General features: G+C 41.8%; 2 protein-coding genes and 1 long non-coding RNA gene across 3 annotated transcripts; 1 reads left to right on the top strand and 2 right to left on the bottom strand.

Moving 5' to 3' along the window:
* Window positions 1-225: 225 nt before the first annotated feature.
* Window positions 226-14657, bottom strand: LOC110955554 (uncharacterized). Its single transcript, XR_002595996.2, has 2 exons — window positions 13558-14657; window positions 226-1500 (listed from the first exon to the last, which is right to left on the bottom strand). It is a non-coding gene; the product is annotated as an uncharacterized LOC110955554 (long non-coding RNA).
* On the top strand, window positions 10639-13239 carry dlx6a (distal-less homeobox 6a). The gene is made up of 3 exons (XM_022200594.2): window positions 10639-11324; window positions 12030-12223; window positions 12440-13239. The coding sequence occupies exons 1-3, from the start codon at window positions 11018-11020 to the stop codon at window positions 12677-12679; spliced, it is 741 nt and encodes a 246-aa protein (XP_022056286.1). The 5' UTR covers window positions 10639-11017; the 3' UTR covers window positions 12680-13239.
* Window positions 14658-16937: 2280 nt separating the features above from the next.
* Window positions 16938-18850, bottom strand: dlx5a (distal-less homeobox 5a). The gene is made up of 3 exons (XM_022200588.2): window positions 18236-18850; window positions 17675-17859; window positions 16938-17444 (listed from the first exon to the last, which is right to left on the bottom strand). The coding sequence occupies exons 1-3, from the start codon at window positions 18591-18593 to the stop codon at window positions 17130-17132; spliced, it is 858 nt and encodes a 285-aa protein (XP_022056280.1). The 5' UTR covers window positions 18594-18850; the 3' UTR covers window positions 16938-17129.
* Between the last annotated feature and the right edge of the window lie 731 nt (window positions 18851-19581).

Raw genomic sequence — 19581 nt, 5'->3', positions numbered from 1 at the left:
TGTGCTTCTGCTATCATATTCTCAGCGACTTTGTTGGTAAAACAAAGTCAATCAATCACCAAAGGAGGATAGTATTGGGATGGGGCAACAAGCGCATTGTATGCCTCTTGCATCTTTACTTAAGCGTGGCCACACTGAAAAGCTTTGTGTTCTTTAAAAAAATTCTGCAACAGGTTTAGCATATAGGCTGCGATTTGAAAATCCATAAAGAAACACAGACGAGAATGAACATTGTGTGGTGAATTTTATTCAGTTTCAAACAGTGAGGTACAGGCTGAATGCTTCCTTTGCTATTGGCAGATTTAATTATATGTAATTATACAGGATTTTTCTGCACTTACAATATAATTACTGCATTTTACACATTTGGTTTAAACTCTGTAAATCCTAATATTGGAAAAGCGTTATAATTTCAAACCTTTGTTTCATACTAGTTACAGCTATAGGATGGAATACTTTCTGATGACAAAAGTGAAACGAAACATATGTCCATCTTCATTTTTCTGAGATAAAAGTGACATCAAAAACAGTTCAAAACTCCTGTACATTAAAGTTACAATGATATTACACAGAAAAACAAATAATCCTCACTTTCCAAAGGCAGAAAACAGTCAATGTTTGGCATTTTGACTTGAAAAATCATTGAAATAATTGCCATATTATGAATATAGCACATTAATATTCTGTAAATTGATCAGCTTATTTGATTCTGCAGTGAATGTTTGAAAATGACTAAATCACGTTGTTTTATCACACATGCAGAACACACACAGAACGTCATCGGCACTTTAACATGGAAATTGTCCGAGCCATAAGACGACATCTTCAACTGATTTCTTCTAAGTGCATATATGCAGGGCGAAAAAGAGTTGCAGGCTGAGGGATAACAGGGAAAAGACAAAAATGACACGGATTTCACCGCCGAATCCTTTTAGCAGGCCACTGACACATGAATGGGGGCAAAGAGAGAGAAAGGAGAGAAGGGAGAGCGAGAGAGAGAGAGAGAGAGAGAGAGAGAGAGGGAGGGAGAGGGAGAGAGAGAGAGAAAAAAGAGTAGACAACCAATTTGGGAGTAATGCAACTAAAAACTGACAAGTGTAATTTCATCCATCTGGGCCGATGTGTAAAAAGCGCTGCTCTGAACATTCCCCATGATTCCCCCTGATTGATCTTCCCCCGGTCTGAAACACCTATTATTAGCCACGAGCCTAATAGCACCAGGATGGCTCAGCGCTCTCCCAGGGGCCAATTCTCCGGTCATCTGCCCCTCACTCACCACAGCTGTGGAAACCAACCAGGGAGAGGGTGGAGAGACAGGGGGAGGCGAGGAGGAGATGGAGCTGCCAAGAGGGGATGGAGGCGTACCTATTGGGGGGGGAGAAGGGAGGAAGAGAGGGGGAGAGAGGTGTGGGGTTAGGGAGAGAGGGGTAGAGTGGGTATGAAGAGGGAGATGGAGAGGAGAGAAGGGGACGAGATGGGAGACCGGTGGCTGGACACGGACTTGGTTGGTGGGGGGACGACGTGACAGGAAGGTGGGCGTGATGGAAAAGCCAGGGAGAGGAGGAAACGGGAAACAAAGAGAGAAAAAGTTACTCACAAGCATTCGTCTTCTGAAAAATAAAAATCAATCATACTTTTGCTGATTGGTGAAATTGAAAAGATCACACAGTGTTTTTATTTACACGCCCAATTTAATTACTCAGGTGAAGAAAAAAATGAGTGAAAATGATGCCTGACCCGTGTTCATGTTTCAATGTCCTAACATGTCGTTTCAGTCGTATTCCAGCAAATGTGACAATTTCTTTCTTTTTCTTCTACTTGCAACATTTCAGTGATTTTAAATGAAACTCTATATATACTGACCACATTTCAGCTTTTACCCTCAAGATATTGTCTTCAGTCGAGCTCCTTTTAAATATTATGAATTTCATGTAAACAATCACACCTCCACCTTTCTGTGTTGCTTTTTTATTCAGCTACACTAATTTAGCATTTAGAAGCACTACAAGCATCTAATAAATCAATAAATCTGCAACACACTACAATGTAATCAGATTTAAGTGATTATAAATGCATTTAATTTGCACATATTTTGCTAAAACTTCTTTTCTTTGATCACTCATATGTGGAGGCTGCTGTGTAAAAATGTGATTTGCATGACAATAAAACAAGACCGTCTATAATTGTTGACTAACACTGTGCATTACTGTATATTAATAGCATTCAAACAGGTTCTTACATCTGCTTACAACAACATTATTGTGCGTGATCAGTGTTTTATACATTTGTATATTGCTAATAGATGCAGAATGTGGGGGCCTAAGGTAAAGTGTTATCAATTAAATCATAAAAGTGATACATTTTTCATGATAAAAATTGCCCAAAGAGATTCACGACCTAAAACTGCCCCGTTGGGTTCACTCAAAAATAGTCAAGGTTGAACAAATTTAGAATAAACGTGGCAAAAAAAGCTATTTTCAAACACTAATGATTAAAAGTCTGCCTTCAAGGTCCCAAAGCCTGAACGGCCATTATGATGCCCAAGGTGAGATGTCAACAGTAAGAAAGTTTGCAGCACAAAGCTGAATGAGAAATGCTGATTGCTGTCTGGCCCTTTTGGGTGATTTTGCGATGGATTAAGGTCAGAAGTCATCTGTTAATCGCCCCTTCAGTCTCTTTGATTGAGTGAGCCCTCAGGTGAGGCGTAATGCATTTTCAAGGGCAATGATGACAATAATTGGCTACCTTCACTTCACCAAAATGGACAAAGTCCTAAAAAATGTCTCCACTCAAATCTGACAGTTCACAGCGAATGAAAATAAAGGTTCGGAAGGTTTCACAGGCAGCAAATTAATAACTATGATAGTATGAGGCTGCTGGAGACATGATCTGGTGGCCAAATCATTAAGTTGATCTGTGAGCTGTGGTTCGTTAACTCAGAGGACCCCGGACTGTTGTGTTTACAAGTACTTCACAGCAGTTTATATGATTCTGGGAGAAAGATAACAAGCTAATTATTAAGGCCTGAGTGAAGTCTACATGGTCATCGTAGAATCATAAAGATGCCTCTTCATTCTCAGCAATGCAACATTTGTCTCTTGGATCATTTATTCAGAACATTTCAAAGAAGGATCAACGGCATTATTTTTCCTATTACTTTGCTCATATACGTCTACATAATTTCAAGCAATTTAAATGTGGTTCTATTGTGCTCAGTGATAAATCATTCTGACTGTATGCAAATTTGTAAAAAAAAATCTGAATTTTTGTGTTGTTTTTTTAAAATAAATTGTATTTCTGTATTGTATTAATAAAGATTACTTGTGGTGTAATATCACATACACGTTTAACAAGCTGGAGATGAGAAAATTGTCACAATAATAATGATTATTACGGCAATAACAGCCACAGCAGCTATACAAAATACATACTAAGACTTTGACAGTAATAATAGCAATAATAATGTTGTGTGACTGTTTTTAAGTACATATGTCAACTGCTAAAAACCACAGGTTAAATAAAAGCATATGCAAAACATCAGTGTATGCAAAAAGCACAACGGCTTAATCTTTTTGCTTTAATATTAGTTCACAGGACAGGAATAAATTGTGCAAGAGAGAAAACCTGTTTACTCCGATGCTTTCCTAAAAGTGACATTTTTTCCCCAACAGATAATTTAAGTCTTTATCAAACGTCCATCATGTTTGAAGAGGGCTGCCTCTTTCTTCCTCGAACACATTTCACGACTTTTGAAAATTTGGATTTTTCTTTAGTTAAAAAAAAAAACTACACTTAATTCACTCGGTTACTGACAACATTCACAAGAGCAAACCAAAACCAAGCCAGACCTGACCCACAGTTTCAGGTAGGAGTGTCTTAAGGTGCAGCAGACAAAGGTGCACAGCTATCAGCTGACAAACTCCTGCAGCCCACAGCTCATGAGAACCTGCAGCATCTGAGAATGAGACAGGCTCCTCCAGCTCGCTGTTTTTCACCAGGTGTGACTTCTTTTCTCTTCACTTTCTTTCCACTTCACTTCACACCGCGTTCTTAAATTTCAAGCTCTTTTATTATGCAGTCAGTTTTGGCCATTGTGTGCGGCACTTCATCCCCATTCACTTCCGTATGTGAGCCAGGACTTTCCTGTTTTAGCACACACTATGTCTTGTTATGAGTTGTGTGCATGGAGAAGATGCGTTTTCCCACCAACAGGAATGATTTGCTGCAAGCTTTATTCATGCACGAGACAATAGTATATTTTTTATAGTATCTTATAACATTTAAAAGCATCTCCTATAGTGTTTTTTCTGGATTTATCTGCAGATGAATCTGTCTCATAGAAACATTTTAAATGCCCACAATGTTTTTTTTGTTTTGTTTTTTTATCCTGCTTATGCTTTAAATTTTAGGCCTCACACTCATTGTTGTCCTATAAAGATTATCCCTCTCATGTTTACTCAGGCCTACCTCTTAGTGTGTACACATTTATATTCTATAGGCCTCTTTTCTACACATATGGCTCATATTATAATGCAAGGGTGAGATATTTACCTTTTACATTATAGGAAACATGTATGCTGTGGCATGGAGAAAAGAGCAGACCTGCTGAGTTTAATTACTTTCTCAGATTTTTAGTTAAAACATCCATTTTTAATCCTCACATCTGTTAAAAAAAAAAAAAAGATTAAGACGCCTCATTAGGAAATAGTGCCATTGCTTCTTATTATGTTGCACTGTTGCAACATGAAGTGTTGTGATGGGACATTTTGCATCCTCACACAATTTCATGATATCCTTTTTCTTAAGGGTTCACCACAATCCAGTTTTCGGGGGGCATTTTTCCCCTCCATCTATCAGCCTCCACAGCACATGTGGCGCGCACTGGTGGCGCGCTTCGAGTCTGTGGAGGTTTTGGAACCACCTGCCTGCTCGGACATAGACAGACAGCCAGAAATACAGACAGACAGCAACCTCCCCTCCTCCTGTACTGCTGGCCTCACCACAGGATTCGTGTGAGTCACTCATAAATAATCTCCAAGGCAGTTAATCAGAACTGAAAATTAGCAGGAGGCCAAAAGATACTCCTCATCCTGACAAAAATTAATAATTTGATTAATGTAACATGTAGGTTTTGGAATATTTTTATTCTTCAGATGTGGCTTTTTTAAAAAAGATTGTGCGCAGTATAATGCCAAATTGAAGAGTTCTATAAACTGGATGTGATTAATGCGATAATTATGATGATGATGATTGTGGCGATAATGGCAGCAGCAACAACAGCAGCAACATAAGAATAAAGAATAATAGCCCTCTAATGACAATAATAATAATAATAACAATAATAATATTAATAATAAAAGCAGTAAATTGCACAAAAAGCTTTTGAATAACAAATATTATGCGTAAAAGTCGCGCAACCACTGGATTTATGGGACGACTAATATATTTTACATACATATTTAAAATGATATGGCAATCACATGCAAACGCTGAACCTTTTACAAAACACACTTACAAATTAAAGCAGTCTAAATTCTGCTAAAGCTAATTTTAAGACCTCAGACCTTTAATATTCAGCCTTTCCCCCCACTGTGACAGGTTGCTGTTCATTTGTGCGTAATGGTTAAACATTTCACGAGTTTGCTTAATTCTCCTCGTTGTCAAGTATTTTTTTCCTAATTTCTGTCTCTTTTTTCTCTCTCTCTTTCTGTCACGACGGATGAAAAGGCGCTCTAATTATTCCAGGAGGTTGAGAAATAAATGATTGTCTTTGAAGTAGGCCCGGGCCTTGGACTACATTAGAAGCCAAGCATGTGATTTGCAACTGTTGAAGTAAAACCTTCACTCTGCTGCAGGAAAGAAAAAAAAAACGGAAAAATGAGGAGGGTGGATTCTCGGCAAAAAGAAAATGGTATCTTTGTTTGCTCCCCTTTGTTTACCAGGGGATTCTTTCTCATTTCCCCCCCTTTTTTTCATTTTTTACTAATTCATTTCAATGGCTTTCAAACTGGAAAATGGAAATGTTGCTCCTGCCCTCTATTTCGGCGGCAGCGTCCTGGCAACAGAGCAATTTTCTATCATCAGGGATAAACGGCATCGAACAGTACATTCTGATAAAAAAAAGGAGCACATGATTGCTGGCCTTCCTGTCTGTCATCTACCGACCAAATCCTCTCCTTCAAGACCGACCACTGTGCTGTCAGACCTAATAATGTCGCGTATTAAGTCGAGAGAGGAAAAAAGGGGGACTACCGCACCCCCGGTACTCCCTATCTTATTTGTCACCAACATAAAATTCAGATCAACTTTTTGTATATAGCTCCTTTGTTATGGACTTGGTGCACAGGATCATGGAGGCGTACATCTGGTTATATCCGTAGTCCTGCGCGTAACCAACAATCTAAACTAATAAAACTGCATTATTGTAAATACACAAGACTGCAACAAATATCCTAAACATCAATCAATCTTTATTCTTAGTTATTTTTTTAACCTACAATGCCTTATTAACTTAAGTATGTTATAATAAGACCATTCCTATATTCACTTATGCAAGTTCCACGCTTCACCAAATGGCTAAATTTCTCGTTTATTGGCCCTCCTTTCTCTTCAGTGTTTCAGAAACAATAAACACTACATGACTGCTGCAGGAAACCGAGCAATACAATCACTCAGGTGGACCTAAACATGCAGTGAAGGAAGGCGACAAGAGAAACAAGCAGTCTTAATTAGGACGTGGGCCCTGAGAGGGACCAGTGCAGCTTCAGCAGCGCCAAATGAAATCCATTAGTCCACGAGAGGCTGTGAAGACTGGGTTGTGCAGGCCTTGTAGCCTACTTATTGTGGTCATTTGTCTTCTCTATACCAGCACGACACGCTGGGTCCATCTGAAGGCCCCCGCCTGCATCTGGGGCCATGCATATGCCAATTCTGCTATTTACTCGAGAGATAATGCAAACCTAATTTATGATGCAAAACTTATTGTAAACAGTGGTTTGCCTGGGAGCGCATGGTTTGCTTTATGACAAAACCACACTATTTTGTTCTTGGTGTAGTTGCACGCTTTTACAAAACGCATCAAAGCCTTCGCATAAGTGGGTTTGCACTAGGACGCCGTGCGCAATTTGCGTGCGTAAAAACGCCGCCGTTTGGACACGGATGAATTCTACTGGAGCATTAAGGGCTGGTCGGCCATCATTTTGTGTGTCTCTGTGTGTGTGTGTGTGTGTGTGTGTGTGTGTGTGTGTGTGTGTGTGTGTGTGTGTGTGTGTGTGTGTGTGTGTGTGTAGATGGGGTTTGCTCCAGTGAATCCAGTTACAATGAACCACGTTATACTGACAGCTGTGTGTGGTATGCATCTGCGCTTCCCTTCGCCACTTCCCGCCCTTCACACGGCAGAGATGGGGAGCAGTCGACGCCTGGCTGTCTGTGAAGCGCCAGTGGCTTTGCGCTGTGGAGAAGGGAGACATGTTGTTTAAGTGTCTCCCCGGTCTCTCTCTCTCTGTGCAGTGACATGCCTCAGCGTCCCCCCTCCAACCGCCGGGTCTCTGAGAAGCCAAGGAGGTGGCTTTCCATGCGAGCCAGTCAATAGCTGTTAGTGGGACCGACCGCGAACACCCAGCCTCTCGTTACAATTATGACCTGTGTCTTGCTGGAACTCTGTGTTAACGCTCAGATATGATTAACACGTGTGGCCAGACAGACAAAAAAGACACGCGGTGTTAAAACAGCCAGTGACACACATCCAGAAAGACGAGACGCACGGAATAAGTGATTTTTTATATACATTTAAAAAAAAAAACAAGGTTAAGGATGTGTGCATAAATCTACCACATTATATGTACGTACCCAGCAAATCACTGCATCCATGTGCGTCCTGATACTACCAGTTTAGGGTTAAGATGGCTCTCCAAGCACCTGTGTTAACCACAACACAACGTCAGCGCATGCCAGTGTAAAATATTCTCAGTTTTCATGTATCCCATCCCAGACAATGGATGCGAGGGAAATCCCAGGGCCTGATACAACCCCAACGGTGGGATATTGGAGTGATTTTAGAGAGTCATTCATCAGCGTTTATAAGACAGCTGGAAATAAAGACCACTTGTGTTAAACCACCACGGCCATTGATTGTGCTGAAGGTCAATCATCTACTTAGGGACAAAGTGATTTCTAGATTTACAGCTGAACGCTGTTCATTTTGTGATTGACATTTTTGACGAGCTCAAACGTTAAAGTAATTTCTCTCCAGAATAAGGGTACGAACTCCTATAATCCAAGATTAATAGGACAAAGACTACAACAGAGGGGCACGATACAGCAGGTGAAGCATGAGTCAAGGGCCTCATTTTCTAAAAAATTTCAAACGAAAATTGGATTTTGCTTCTGTAATTTTCTAATAATGGAGTAGAATTAAAGTCGATATATCCTCTCCTCTGATAACATCTCGCATGGGCCCCTGTTTTCTTTACGTAGCTTGCAATCAGACACGGTTGTCAGCACGCATGCAAGAGCTTACATCTTAAACATTTCAAAAGCGCCAAGGTCGAGTATGTCATGTTCTCTCTATTCAAACAAATCCGTCCTTTCACCACTTCACTTAATCTCAGTGCGCACAGGGGAAAAAAGCCTCCCAACACGCCTGTGGGACACCAAGACTTACACATTACGCGCGCTGTTACCCCGCGACTTAATAATCCCGCGGTGGCGCACGCATGATGCTGCACAACCTGAGGCATGAAGACGTCTCCTATAATCCAGCCTGCTGTTTTTTTTTAAGCCCACAGGGAAGCAACTAACATCACTGCGAAGCATGTATGTCTTTGTAGTAGCACTCAAAGGCGATTAGAAAAGGTATAGGATCTGGTTTCTCTTCTGCGTGTCCAAGTGGAACACGGGCAGGGGAATTGGCCACTATGCTGGATCACTGAGGGGTGACCAAGGTGCGCCTGCTCCTGCGAGATCTGCAAGGCCACCGTGCACGTAAAATGCTGAATTATCAGAGGCAACAAACCCACTGATGAATGTCAGAGAGAGCATTCAAAAAGCAGCTCTTACCTGCAGCCTTCCTGACGACAGAAACTAAATTAATCTAAAAGGAGTCTAAGACAGAATAAGACAAATCCGTGTGGATGCCTCCGGCTCCCATCCCTGCCTGTGGCTCCTCTCTTGGTCCGCTGCAGCAAAAATGATTATCCGGCTGGGTTGTGCACTTTTTAAATCCCACAAAGTAAATAACAACCGTAGCTGACGATAATAGCAAGGTACCAAGTTCTTGTTACAGAAAAGGAGAAAATTGAAACTAAACGCTGCATTTAGACAACCATTTTTGATAAGAGGATAATTGAGGCCACACTGGCGTATAATTAGGGGATAATTTATGCTATATCCACTTTTATTCCACCCTCCCAAAATAAATCCAGTCCATAATCATTACAGGCGAATTGTTCTAAATTTTATAGCAGCAATTTGAGTAAAGTGTGGCCGCTAATCAAATAGGTTGTCGTAGTAACTTGATTGCAACCATAATTATTTTTCGTCGCTTTTTTTTTCCTTCTTCTGTGAAATCAGTAAATGCTACATTGCGGGAAAATAAGAGAAATATTCTTAAAGTGGTGCAAAAACATGATTTGAATACCTATTGCATTAGTACATGCAGAAATGGCATTTTTGTTCTTATTTGCGGATGGAACATCGCAGCCCTCAGAGACAAACTGTATAATTTACATATATTGAGGACCCTATCGGGCCTCATATTACAGCAGGGATAAAAGACACTGTCAGTTTATCTGGGTATCCACCCTTCTATCTGCAAAATAACCTATTGTACCTCAGGCATATTGTTATTTGATGTGTCACATGTACTGTATTTTGAATTGTCTGGGGATCCTTAATCATATGGTCAGTAGCCCGGGAAAAACGAACAGTTATAATATATGTTACTTTCAGAGCAGAGGGGGGTCTGAAGCGGGGACTGCTCATTAGGCAAATAAAGCTAATGCTGCACTGCAAAAAAGTGCAATTTAATCTGCTATTGTTTGTTTAAAAATGTGAAATTGTAAATGAAATTGTAAAAGTTGTGGGAAATTTTTTTTTTTGCTTATTTCCATAACTATTCCACCTGTTTCAGGAGTTTCACTGACATTAAACGCATCACTCCTTCAGAATAAAAATGCATGGTGCCACAAAATATAGAAAATCATAAATAATAATTTAATATGATTGGAATTATTCCAATATATGTATAAATAATGATAAATTTGATCAAATTAGAGGTGAGATTTTTATTTTTTGCAATTCAGATCTAATAGATTTAGTGGATTTTCGGTTGAAAATCGGTTTGGAGCTTTATACTGTTAAACAGGATGTTTGTGTGATGCTTTCCTATATGTGTAATTAGTTCCCTAGGAAAAGAAGACTTGACGCCTGGGGGAAAAAAGAGCCACATAGCTCATCAGATTAAATCAAAGTACACACTATGTTGCGCGTCGTGCGTAATTTGGAAGTTTGGGTAAAAAACAAAATCGACTCGACAATTCCGAAAGAGCCGGTTTTACGTGTGAAGCTTGTCTGTAGGAATTAGGCGTCTTTCCCACCACATATTATTTCCCCCATAGTTGTGGTGGGAGCTGGTAAGGTGGGTTAACTCCAGCTCAAGTCTCCGTGAAGCGCAGAGCACTGATGACGTTGGGTTGGATGACCAATCGGGAGGCGCTGCCCTTTGGAGACAAACCATTTTACTTGTAGTGTCTGCATCAAGTCTGGAAGCAAGGGCTCAATTTTAACAGAATCCACCTTAAAATCTCTCCCTTAACTTATGCCTACCTTCCGCCACTTTGAGTGAGAATATCACAGGACAAGGGGGGAAATAAAGACGCCTTCTGGAAAATTTCGGGTGTTAATAGGACAATATCTGTTCGCGGTGGAGAGGGGAGAGAGACAACAGCACAGCGAGAGAGAGAAAACCGATTTGGTCTTGAGAGAGAGGGGGGTGAGTGCTCTCAAGGCAGAAAATTCGATGATGACCATGACTACGATGGCTGACGGTCTGGAGGCTCAGGACTCGTCCAAGTCTGCTTTCATGGAGTTTGGACAGCAGTCGCACTCACAGCAGAGCTCCCCATCGATGGCCAGCGGCCACTACCCGCTGCACTGTCTCCACTCCGGCTCACACGCTCACCACCAGCACGACAACACCCCGTACTCCGGGACCAACACCTACAACAGGTCGTTACCCTACCCCTACGTGAGCCATCCGCACCACAGCCCGTACCTGCCATCCTATCACAACAACACGGGAGGACAGACAAGGTTAGACGGCGCAGGTAAGAGACCCCCTTTTCACCAGCCAAGTGGGGAAAAAAAAATGCAGCGCGTCGCGTCCATCCCCGGCGCCTGACAGTACCATTAACGCATACCTTCTTTTAGCACGGGTGGCCCACAGTGGGGATCAAACCTTTCTCTCCTGCCAAAGCCGGTGTCATGCCCGAGTCACGGCGCGGTGCCACTCCAAATTCGGGAATGATCTTTCAAGCGTAGGTGGGCGATTACATCGGAGAAAAATCGTGCGTAAATGGCACCGGATAATTCGAGCGAGCTGCAGCCTTTGCTTGTTTTGCCGTCCTGGTTTAGCACTCCCCTCAGTTCCCCACAAAACCTGTTTTAATGCCCGGGGTGGGATCATCTCGACCGTGCAATCCTCACCAACTACTCGTGGAAATTAGGCAGCCCGCACGCCTTGAATGTTGTAATTAGCATTTAATTGACATGTCATTACCAGCAATATCCTAAATATGACAGCGTATGAGGATTGTGGCTGCCACGGCGCTTAAAGGCGATGAGAGATGTCAGCGTTTATCAGCTACAATTTTCATTTTTTTTAAAGACCCCTTCTCGCGGTGCGCTTCTGAATTTATCCACACTCTTACGCACATTCTTTCTTTTTTTTGACACGTTGTTCCTGCACAGTGAACACAAGCCCGGCTGCGGTTTCGAATAATAATAACAACATTGCCTTGTTTTTGTTGCAGAGCAGCAGAAAACGACAGTCATTGAAAATGGGGAGATTCGTTTTAATGGGAAAGGCAAGAAGATTCGCAAACCTCGGACAATTTATTCCAGTTTGCAGCTTCAAGCACTGAACCACCGTTTCCAGCAAACACAGTACCTCGCTTTACCGGAACGCGCCGAGCTGGCTGCCTCTCTAGGACTGACACAAACGCAGGTATGAGGACCAATATAAGCTGCTTTACGTTTTAACTGCATTGCCTCCAAATATATATATATATATATATATATTAAATATGGTATTTATTGCAATAAAATACTTCATCCCTCTTCATCTTTCGTGCTTCTTTTTGTATTCCTGGCTGCATACATTATTTTTTCCATCCATATTCCCTGCACTAACTGCATGCACACCTTTCAAATTCTCCCCCAGGTAAAGATTTGGTTCCAGAATAAGAGGTCAAAGTTCAAGAAGCTGCTGAAACAAGGCGGCAACCCACACGAGAGCGACCCCATCCCGGGCTCCATGTCCCTATCCCCGCGCTCCCCGACCATCCCTCCAATCTGGGATGTCTCGGCCTCTTCCAAAGGAGTAAACATGCCGGCCAACAGCTACATGCCCGGCTACTCTCACTGGTATTCCTCCCCACATCAAGATTCAATGCAGAGATAGACTGAACGAGGCGAGAAAGGTCAGTGAGCTGTCTTGGAGGCCTCCGGATCTCCGCCATGCAGTTTCCAACGTAGCCTACAATTTGTGTCAGCGCAACAGACTGGATGCTGGAGAGGAAGAGGAGGAGGGAAAAAATGCTGCTGCTCCTCTGCTGAAGGATAAAAAACACAGCCAAGCCTCGGTGTGATGACACAAAACAAGGGGACCTAACCATTCTTTTTTAGCGTACATGGCTGTTCAGTGGACTCGCATTTGTTATGCTTTCATTCATGTCAACATCCTGACCGTCAATATACCAAATATTATCAGTGACATTTCAGCCACTTTGGGGCAAATACTGACTGACTCTCCATGCGCTGCGGCGCCCAGAACACTTTCGCCATGGTGGACTCCTGACTGCTTTTTTAAATTTTTATTTTTCTTTCATTTTTTTTTTGGGTTGTTTCTCTCCAACATGCAAAACCAAGCAAATTGTCTGTCTGTAAATATAATCTGCGATTTTAGTTGTACATACACTTTTTATGTTTTGTCAGATTGAGTAAACCGTGACTCAAAACAGACGCCTGCTGTTGCATGATTTCCAAAAAGAAAAGAGAAAAAGAGATTCATTTCAAACTAGGCCTTTTTATGCTTCATATTGGGCCAACATCACATTCTAACAGGCCTATTTCCCGTCAGCCTGCTGCATACAAGCGTAGAACAGACAATAGGAGCATAAGTTAATGACACAGTGCTCAGTGAAAAGCCCATTTCATCCGAGTAAACATATTTCATAAAAAAAGAAGAAAAAAAAAACCCCAAGCGCTCAGTGGAAGATGAAGAACGCCACAGTATATAGATTTATCAAATGCACTCAACACCAGAGGAAATTAACTTACCCTCCACCGCTGCTGTCTACATTCACCTCGAAAGACATTTGCTCCAGGTCCAGCTTATCTTGTCATTTCACCCTCAATTATTAGAAGTATTGACAAAATGTTTTCTCCCTTCTCTCCGTCCTAATGCAGGCCGTTAAATGCCAAGCTCCACGGGATCGATGTTGAACAAAGCAGCCAGCTGCAGTGGCGTTCAATATGAAGGAGATATTTGGGACAATTTGTGGGTTTTTATCCAAGTGAGGCTTTTTTTCCCTCCATTCTCATAAATGCAGGCATAATTAGGGTAATTTTTGATGTAGCCCGCTGATTACAGCGTTTTTACCGTCAAAGATAATTACCTGTAATTTTCTACCACTTTTAATACTAAAAGGCATCTTTATTTGGATTTGAGGTAGCACAGATGGAACAAAAGGGAAAATTATTCGGTTATTCATATACAAATTGCCGAGAAGAGTGAGCGCTCGGGATATTATCTGAAATTACAACGCTGAAAAGCTTCATGCAGCTGTCAAGTCGCGGATGTCCCACTGGCGCACATTCAGCCCGTACCTGGGGCCCCAGGCTGGGGCCTATCTGCTCCTGGGCCGCGCTCGGGCTGCAGGGAGCCCGAAGCAGCACTCGAGTAAACATCAACAGAGCTCATAAATACACAGTTGTGCGCATTCAGCTCCAAGAACTGACGCGTTTTCATCGTGTTTTCTGCACATGGAGAAAGGCTTTGATGATGAGCAAAATGAAACCATATGATAGATAGATAGATAGATAGATAGATAGATAGATAGATAGATAGATAGATAGATAGATAGATAGAGTAACGTGCAGCAGATGGGGGTGGGGATGCAGGATGGGATGTGCCCAACACCACACTTCTTCTCACATCAAAGCTACAAATGGACACACAACCTCACAACCACATTAACTGCCTCCTAAAGACACCCACAGCCCAAACACTGCCTCTAACAAATACAAGAAAGAAAGAAATCAGATTGCAGAGGTAAAAACAGAAGCATTTTCCCTCCTTTCTAAGCTCACAAGCCTGTCTTTTAATTCTGAGTCCACATATCTCCTCTCAGAACGCAACAGAAAACATATTAAGACCCATCCTTACCTTTTCTCCTCTTCTCTACAACCTAGACTAACCAAAAAGCGCTGCACGGTTTTACTGCTGCTGGTTGAATAAGCAAATCCAGGTGGGAAAGTGTTTGCACACCCCGGTAAGCTCTTATATATTGCCTGCAAAATTAGCTGTTATTACTGTCACTGTTTAGTGATGGCGAGCTTGGAAAAAAAAAAGCCCTCTGCAATCAAGAACCAAGCGCATCTTTGCAAATTATAGGTAATTGTCAATGTCCAGATTATGATAATGGAGGCCCTAATCCTGGAGAATAATTATTGTGGAGTGTTACAGTTGAAGCTGTCCAGTAAAGCTAACTGTCATTATTTAGACTCGATTTGCAAAACGGGGGGAAACTAGCTGAGTGGAAAATGTTCGGTTGGAAATAAACGGGGGCTCTCGATATAATGGCACCACGAGTGTGTGTGTGTGTGTGTGTGTGTGTGTGTGTGTGTGTGTGTGTGTGTGTGTGTGTGTGTGTGTGTGTTTGAAGGAGAGAGAGAGAGAGAGAGAGAGAGAGAGAGAGAGAGAGAGAGAGAGATGGATGGTGGGAGACATACAGAAGCTGTGTGTGCATGACAGAAACAGAAGCCTATGTGTGTGTGTGTGTGTGCATCTGTGCGCGCACCATGCTGATCTCATGCACGCGCAACGTGAACATCTAAATTTCTACACTGACCTGCTGGCGTCGTGATTGTTTAGCCTGCAGCAGAAATTAAGTTGAAAAAAGGCACCTTTTTCTTTCCTTCGCAGTGTGCGTAAAAGCGCATTCAGGAGGCTGCAATCAGGACTCTGTGTCAGGTGGAAATGGTAACATGCATGGGTCAGTGTGTGGGTCGGATGCAGTTTTGTTTAGCGTGTGTTCGAGAGAGAAAGAGAGAGAGAGAGGAGAGAGAGATGGAGAGGAGGAGGGAGGCTTCTGTGCTACATTGTAAAATCTCACTTATATCATCTTGGCGCACATGGCCGTGCAAATTCAATTAGATCAATTCTCTGATGTTTCTCACAGCGGCACGGTTTATTTAGCGGTTTTGCAGAGGCTGCGCTGGTATTACTTCCTGCTAATAACATGGTGAGAATGTGTAGGATTTTTTTCCCCCCTTTTCTTTCTTTTCTTAATTTTTTTCTTTACCCGGAAGGTGGGCTGCAGCCGGGAGTGGCAGAGCTCTGGAGCCGGTCTACCCCCACTGGAATGCGGATTGTCTCAGATCTCTGTGCCGCCCCCCTCGCCTCCTCTCTGCCATTCAAAGCGGCTAATTGTAGGGGACACAAAGCGAGAGCGGCTGCAGACTGTCTGCTGCAAGAAGCAGGCATTTTTCCTTTACAGCCCGAGCTGGAAAGCAGCTGAAAGGCTCAATCAGGTTCTCCACTAAAAAAACAATACGAATAATAATTTAAAAAAAAAAAAAAGATGATCATGCTGGCTGTGATCAGAGGTAGTATAATAATAATAATAATAATAATAATAATAATAATAATAATAATAACAACAACAATAATAATAATAATAATGTGTTTTCCTTGGAAATATAAAGTGTAAATATTATAAAAATCCCAGCTAATTTGCAAATATTCTATATAATAATACAACACCAATAATACCACCTATAAATCTGGCTGTAATAATAATGCTATCAAGCTGATAAGCCACCGTGACATGCACAAACATAATATTAGCCTTCATAAAATATTATTAAAGCATTATGTTGGTTTTCTGCAGAAATCGGTGCAGCACTATTATAAAATAAATCAAATGGTGATTTTTTTTTTCAATTAAATTAACTGTACTTATTATGGTAGATTGAGGGTAACTGTGGTACATAGTACACATATTTTCTTTAAAATATTTGCAATAAAAAAAACCCCAGCTTAGTGTCTTCTCAGTGAGAAATTTATCCTTTAATTCTTACTTTTTTTCCCCATCCTTCGCAAATGCACGATGAACTGATTTGATTAAGAAAAGGGGCAAATTTTTCACATAGGATCAGATATTTTCCAGACAGTTATTAAGTTTGTCTGCGGAAAAATCTGCAGACATAAACGACACAGTCTGTATAATAAAAATAGAAAATATATATAGACAGATAAAGCCTAAATCGCGGCTGTAGAAGCGAGTGAAAATGATTAAGATGATTCATCTCTCGCTGCTGTGATTTACAACCTTGTGTGAAAACGTCACCTGAGGCTCATGAACATTATTTATGTCTGCGGTTCCTTTCTTTTCGGTGCAAATTAAAATATCAAGAGACTGCAGTGAGGCGGGAGGTTGCAAAGTTCCATTGTCCATTTAAACGTTTAATAGTCTTCAAAAATGCAATAAATTACATGCACACATTTACACATTTTACACGTTTCTTCTATGACTGTCATCAAATACATTGCATATTCCTCTGAAATTTGAACACGAGTCCCATAGAAGGAGGAAAAATAAAAACTGAAATGAACAACAAGGAGTTTTTCAATATAACGTCCCCGCTCCAAGAGCCAACGAGTGCTGTATCGAGTTCGGGTTCTGAAGGTGGGAAGTCATGGAGCTGCCGGCGGAGGTGTACCAAGACCCCGCGTTTTCCAAAAAGTTAGACGCCGTCGTGTTGATGCTTTGTGGCTGTAGGCTGTGCGGCCTCGAGGGACCCTGTGTGTCCCAGACGGCCGGAGACTGTGGGGAGTTGCAGGCCATGGGGTCGCTGGAGCTGGGGCTGTGCTCCGGGGGAAGCTCGCCGTTCTTCATGATCTTCTTCATTTTTGATCTTCGGTTCTGGAACCAAATTTTGACCTAAAAAAACCCCCAACAAAACAAAACAAACCTGTTAATATTTCACATTTAACCTTCCAAACAATAGACGCACGTTGCGTAAATACGCACAAAACAAAGCTCACCAAAACAGACATTATTTCATTTTAAATGGATTTAAAATATTTAAAACGACACAACAAAACATTTCCAGCGCTTTAAAGAGAAAATGAACGTAGGATGATTTTTTTTTTTCCCATCTGAAATCACACCTGTGTTTGCGTGAGTCCCAGCGAGGCGGCCAGCTCGGCTCTCTCCGGCAGCGCCAGGTACTGTGTGTTCTGAAACCTCCTCTGCAGGGCGGCCAGTTGGAAGCTGGAGTAGATTGTCCGGGGTTTTCTCACTTTCTTCGGCTTGCCATTCACCATCCTCACCTCAGGCTCGCTTAGCTCTTTCTCTGTTAGAAATAATCGAAACAAGAATAAGTGCCGATTTGTATTGTCTCAAAAAAAAACGTTTATCGTCTAACTTATATCCCTTTAAAAAAATTTAAAATCCAGTTTTACAAAGCAAATTCAATAAATTCCAACCAAAAACGAAACAACATGCTTTCGAATAATATCAAAAATGACTTTGAACAAAGCAGCAATTGCGTTTATATCTTAGCTTTGGTTTCGGATGCCACATTTATGGGCTTTTCACGCACAGAACAATCAGAAAAAAATGCAGGAAAATGATCAGATCGTGTAGAAATTAGTTGGTAATTTGATGACCAGCAAACATCTACTTTAATTAAATTTTTTTTTTTTTTTTAAAGACATTGAGGCCCTTACCTTGTGGACTCGGCTGGGCTTGCACTCTGCTGTAAGTCCCGGCGTACTGGTGGTAGGCGGGGGTCGTGTACGAGCTGTAATCAGTGTAGGATTTTGTCGAGTAATTTCCAGCGGATCCGTTTACACCCGGGTACTGGTACTGGTAGGCATTCAGAGGCTTCCCATACGAGCTGGAGCTGGGCGAGCAGTAACCGTGAGTGACTCCACCGGCGGGACTGTAGTAGCCAGAATCCGTGGCGGAGGATTCGGGTAAAGTAGGAGATTCCTGAGACGGATGGTGCATGGTGGAGAGTTGAAAGGAGCTCTGGAAGTCTGCGGGTTTCACACTCGGGATCCTTCGGTCGAAAACTCCAGTCATACTTCGCGAAGGAACACGTTGGTTTTGTTTTATTTAATTAGCAAATAACAATAGTAATAATAAAAAAAACGAGACGGTCTGATTCCAAAAGTGGTATGAAAACTACACTGGCATAGTTGCAGGGCTCTCAGGCCGTCGGGCTCTGCTGAAGACTGCAGCCAGCCCCGCAGCAAAGACTTGGTTAAATCCTAAATCGCGCTCTTACGCACTGCAGGGAGGATCTGGTTCCATTGGCCAAGGCGCACACAGACACAGCTACACCCAGTTCACTCCGCCAGCTTTCTTATAAGGGGGGAAACTACCCGGGCTATGAGGCTGCATTGTTGTGTTTTTATACTATCAATCAATAGGAGCAATTAAAGTGTCGCAAATCGCCGTTTTCAGCGGGATAAATTAGAAGGACAAAACCCCTCGTTACCAGAAAGGTCCCTTGTTGCAGCACTGACCGATTAACAGGGTTGTCTTTATTAGCCTGTTCTGTATTTATGCATTTTATCAAAGCAGACTAAGCGTTGTTCTATTTCTTTAGGCACAAACGAAATCGTGGAATCAAATGTTTCAATTACCTCGCATAGAAAAGAAATCATGTACAAAACAGCGCTTAGGTGGAGCATGGAGCTCATTTGTTATCATTTTATAGGCGGATTCTGAAAGAATTGTTGCTCACATCTAACAGATCATCAGGTCAAACGTTAAAAACAACCCACATGTTATCGATTAATACAATATATCCACGCTATTTAGGCCTAACAGGGTAATTAAAGATTCATTTTATGCTGCCCATTCTTAAAGCCTACAGCCGAGCAAATCAATGCTCAGTCCCTCAGTGTGAACATTCATTGGTGGACAGCGCCGCACAGTGGACAAACCGAGGGGCTGCATTGCAAACTCAAATGGCAAACCAGCACAAACACATAAATAAACAATGTTTTAGTAAGGAACCAACAGCGGATGTTGTTTCTATAATTCTTAAATTCTCTAGTTTTCT

Source organism: Acanthochromis polyacanthus, chromosome 11 (genome assembly GCF_021347895.1).
Source record: "Acanthochromis polyacanthus isolate Apoly-LR-REF ecotype Palm Island chromosome 11, KAUST_Apoly_ChrSc, whole genome shotgun sequence".
In the NCBI taxonomy this organism is placed as follows: domain Eukaryota; kingdom Metazoa; phylum Chordata; class Actinopteri; family Pomacentridae; genus Acanthochromis; species Acanthochromis polyacanthus.
This window is presented reverse-complemented; position numbering and strand designations above follow the sequence as displayed.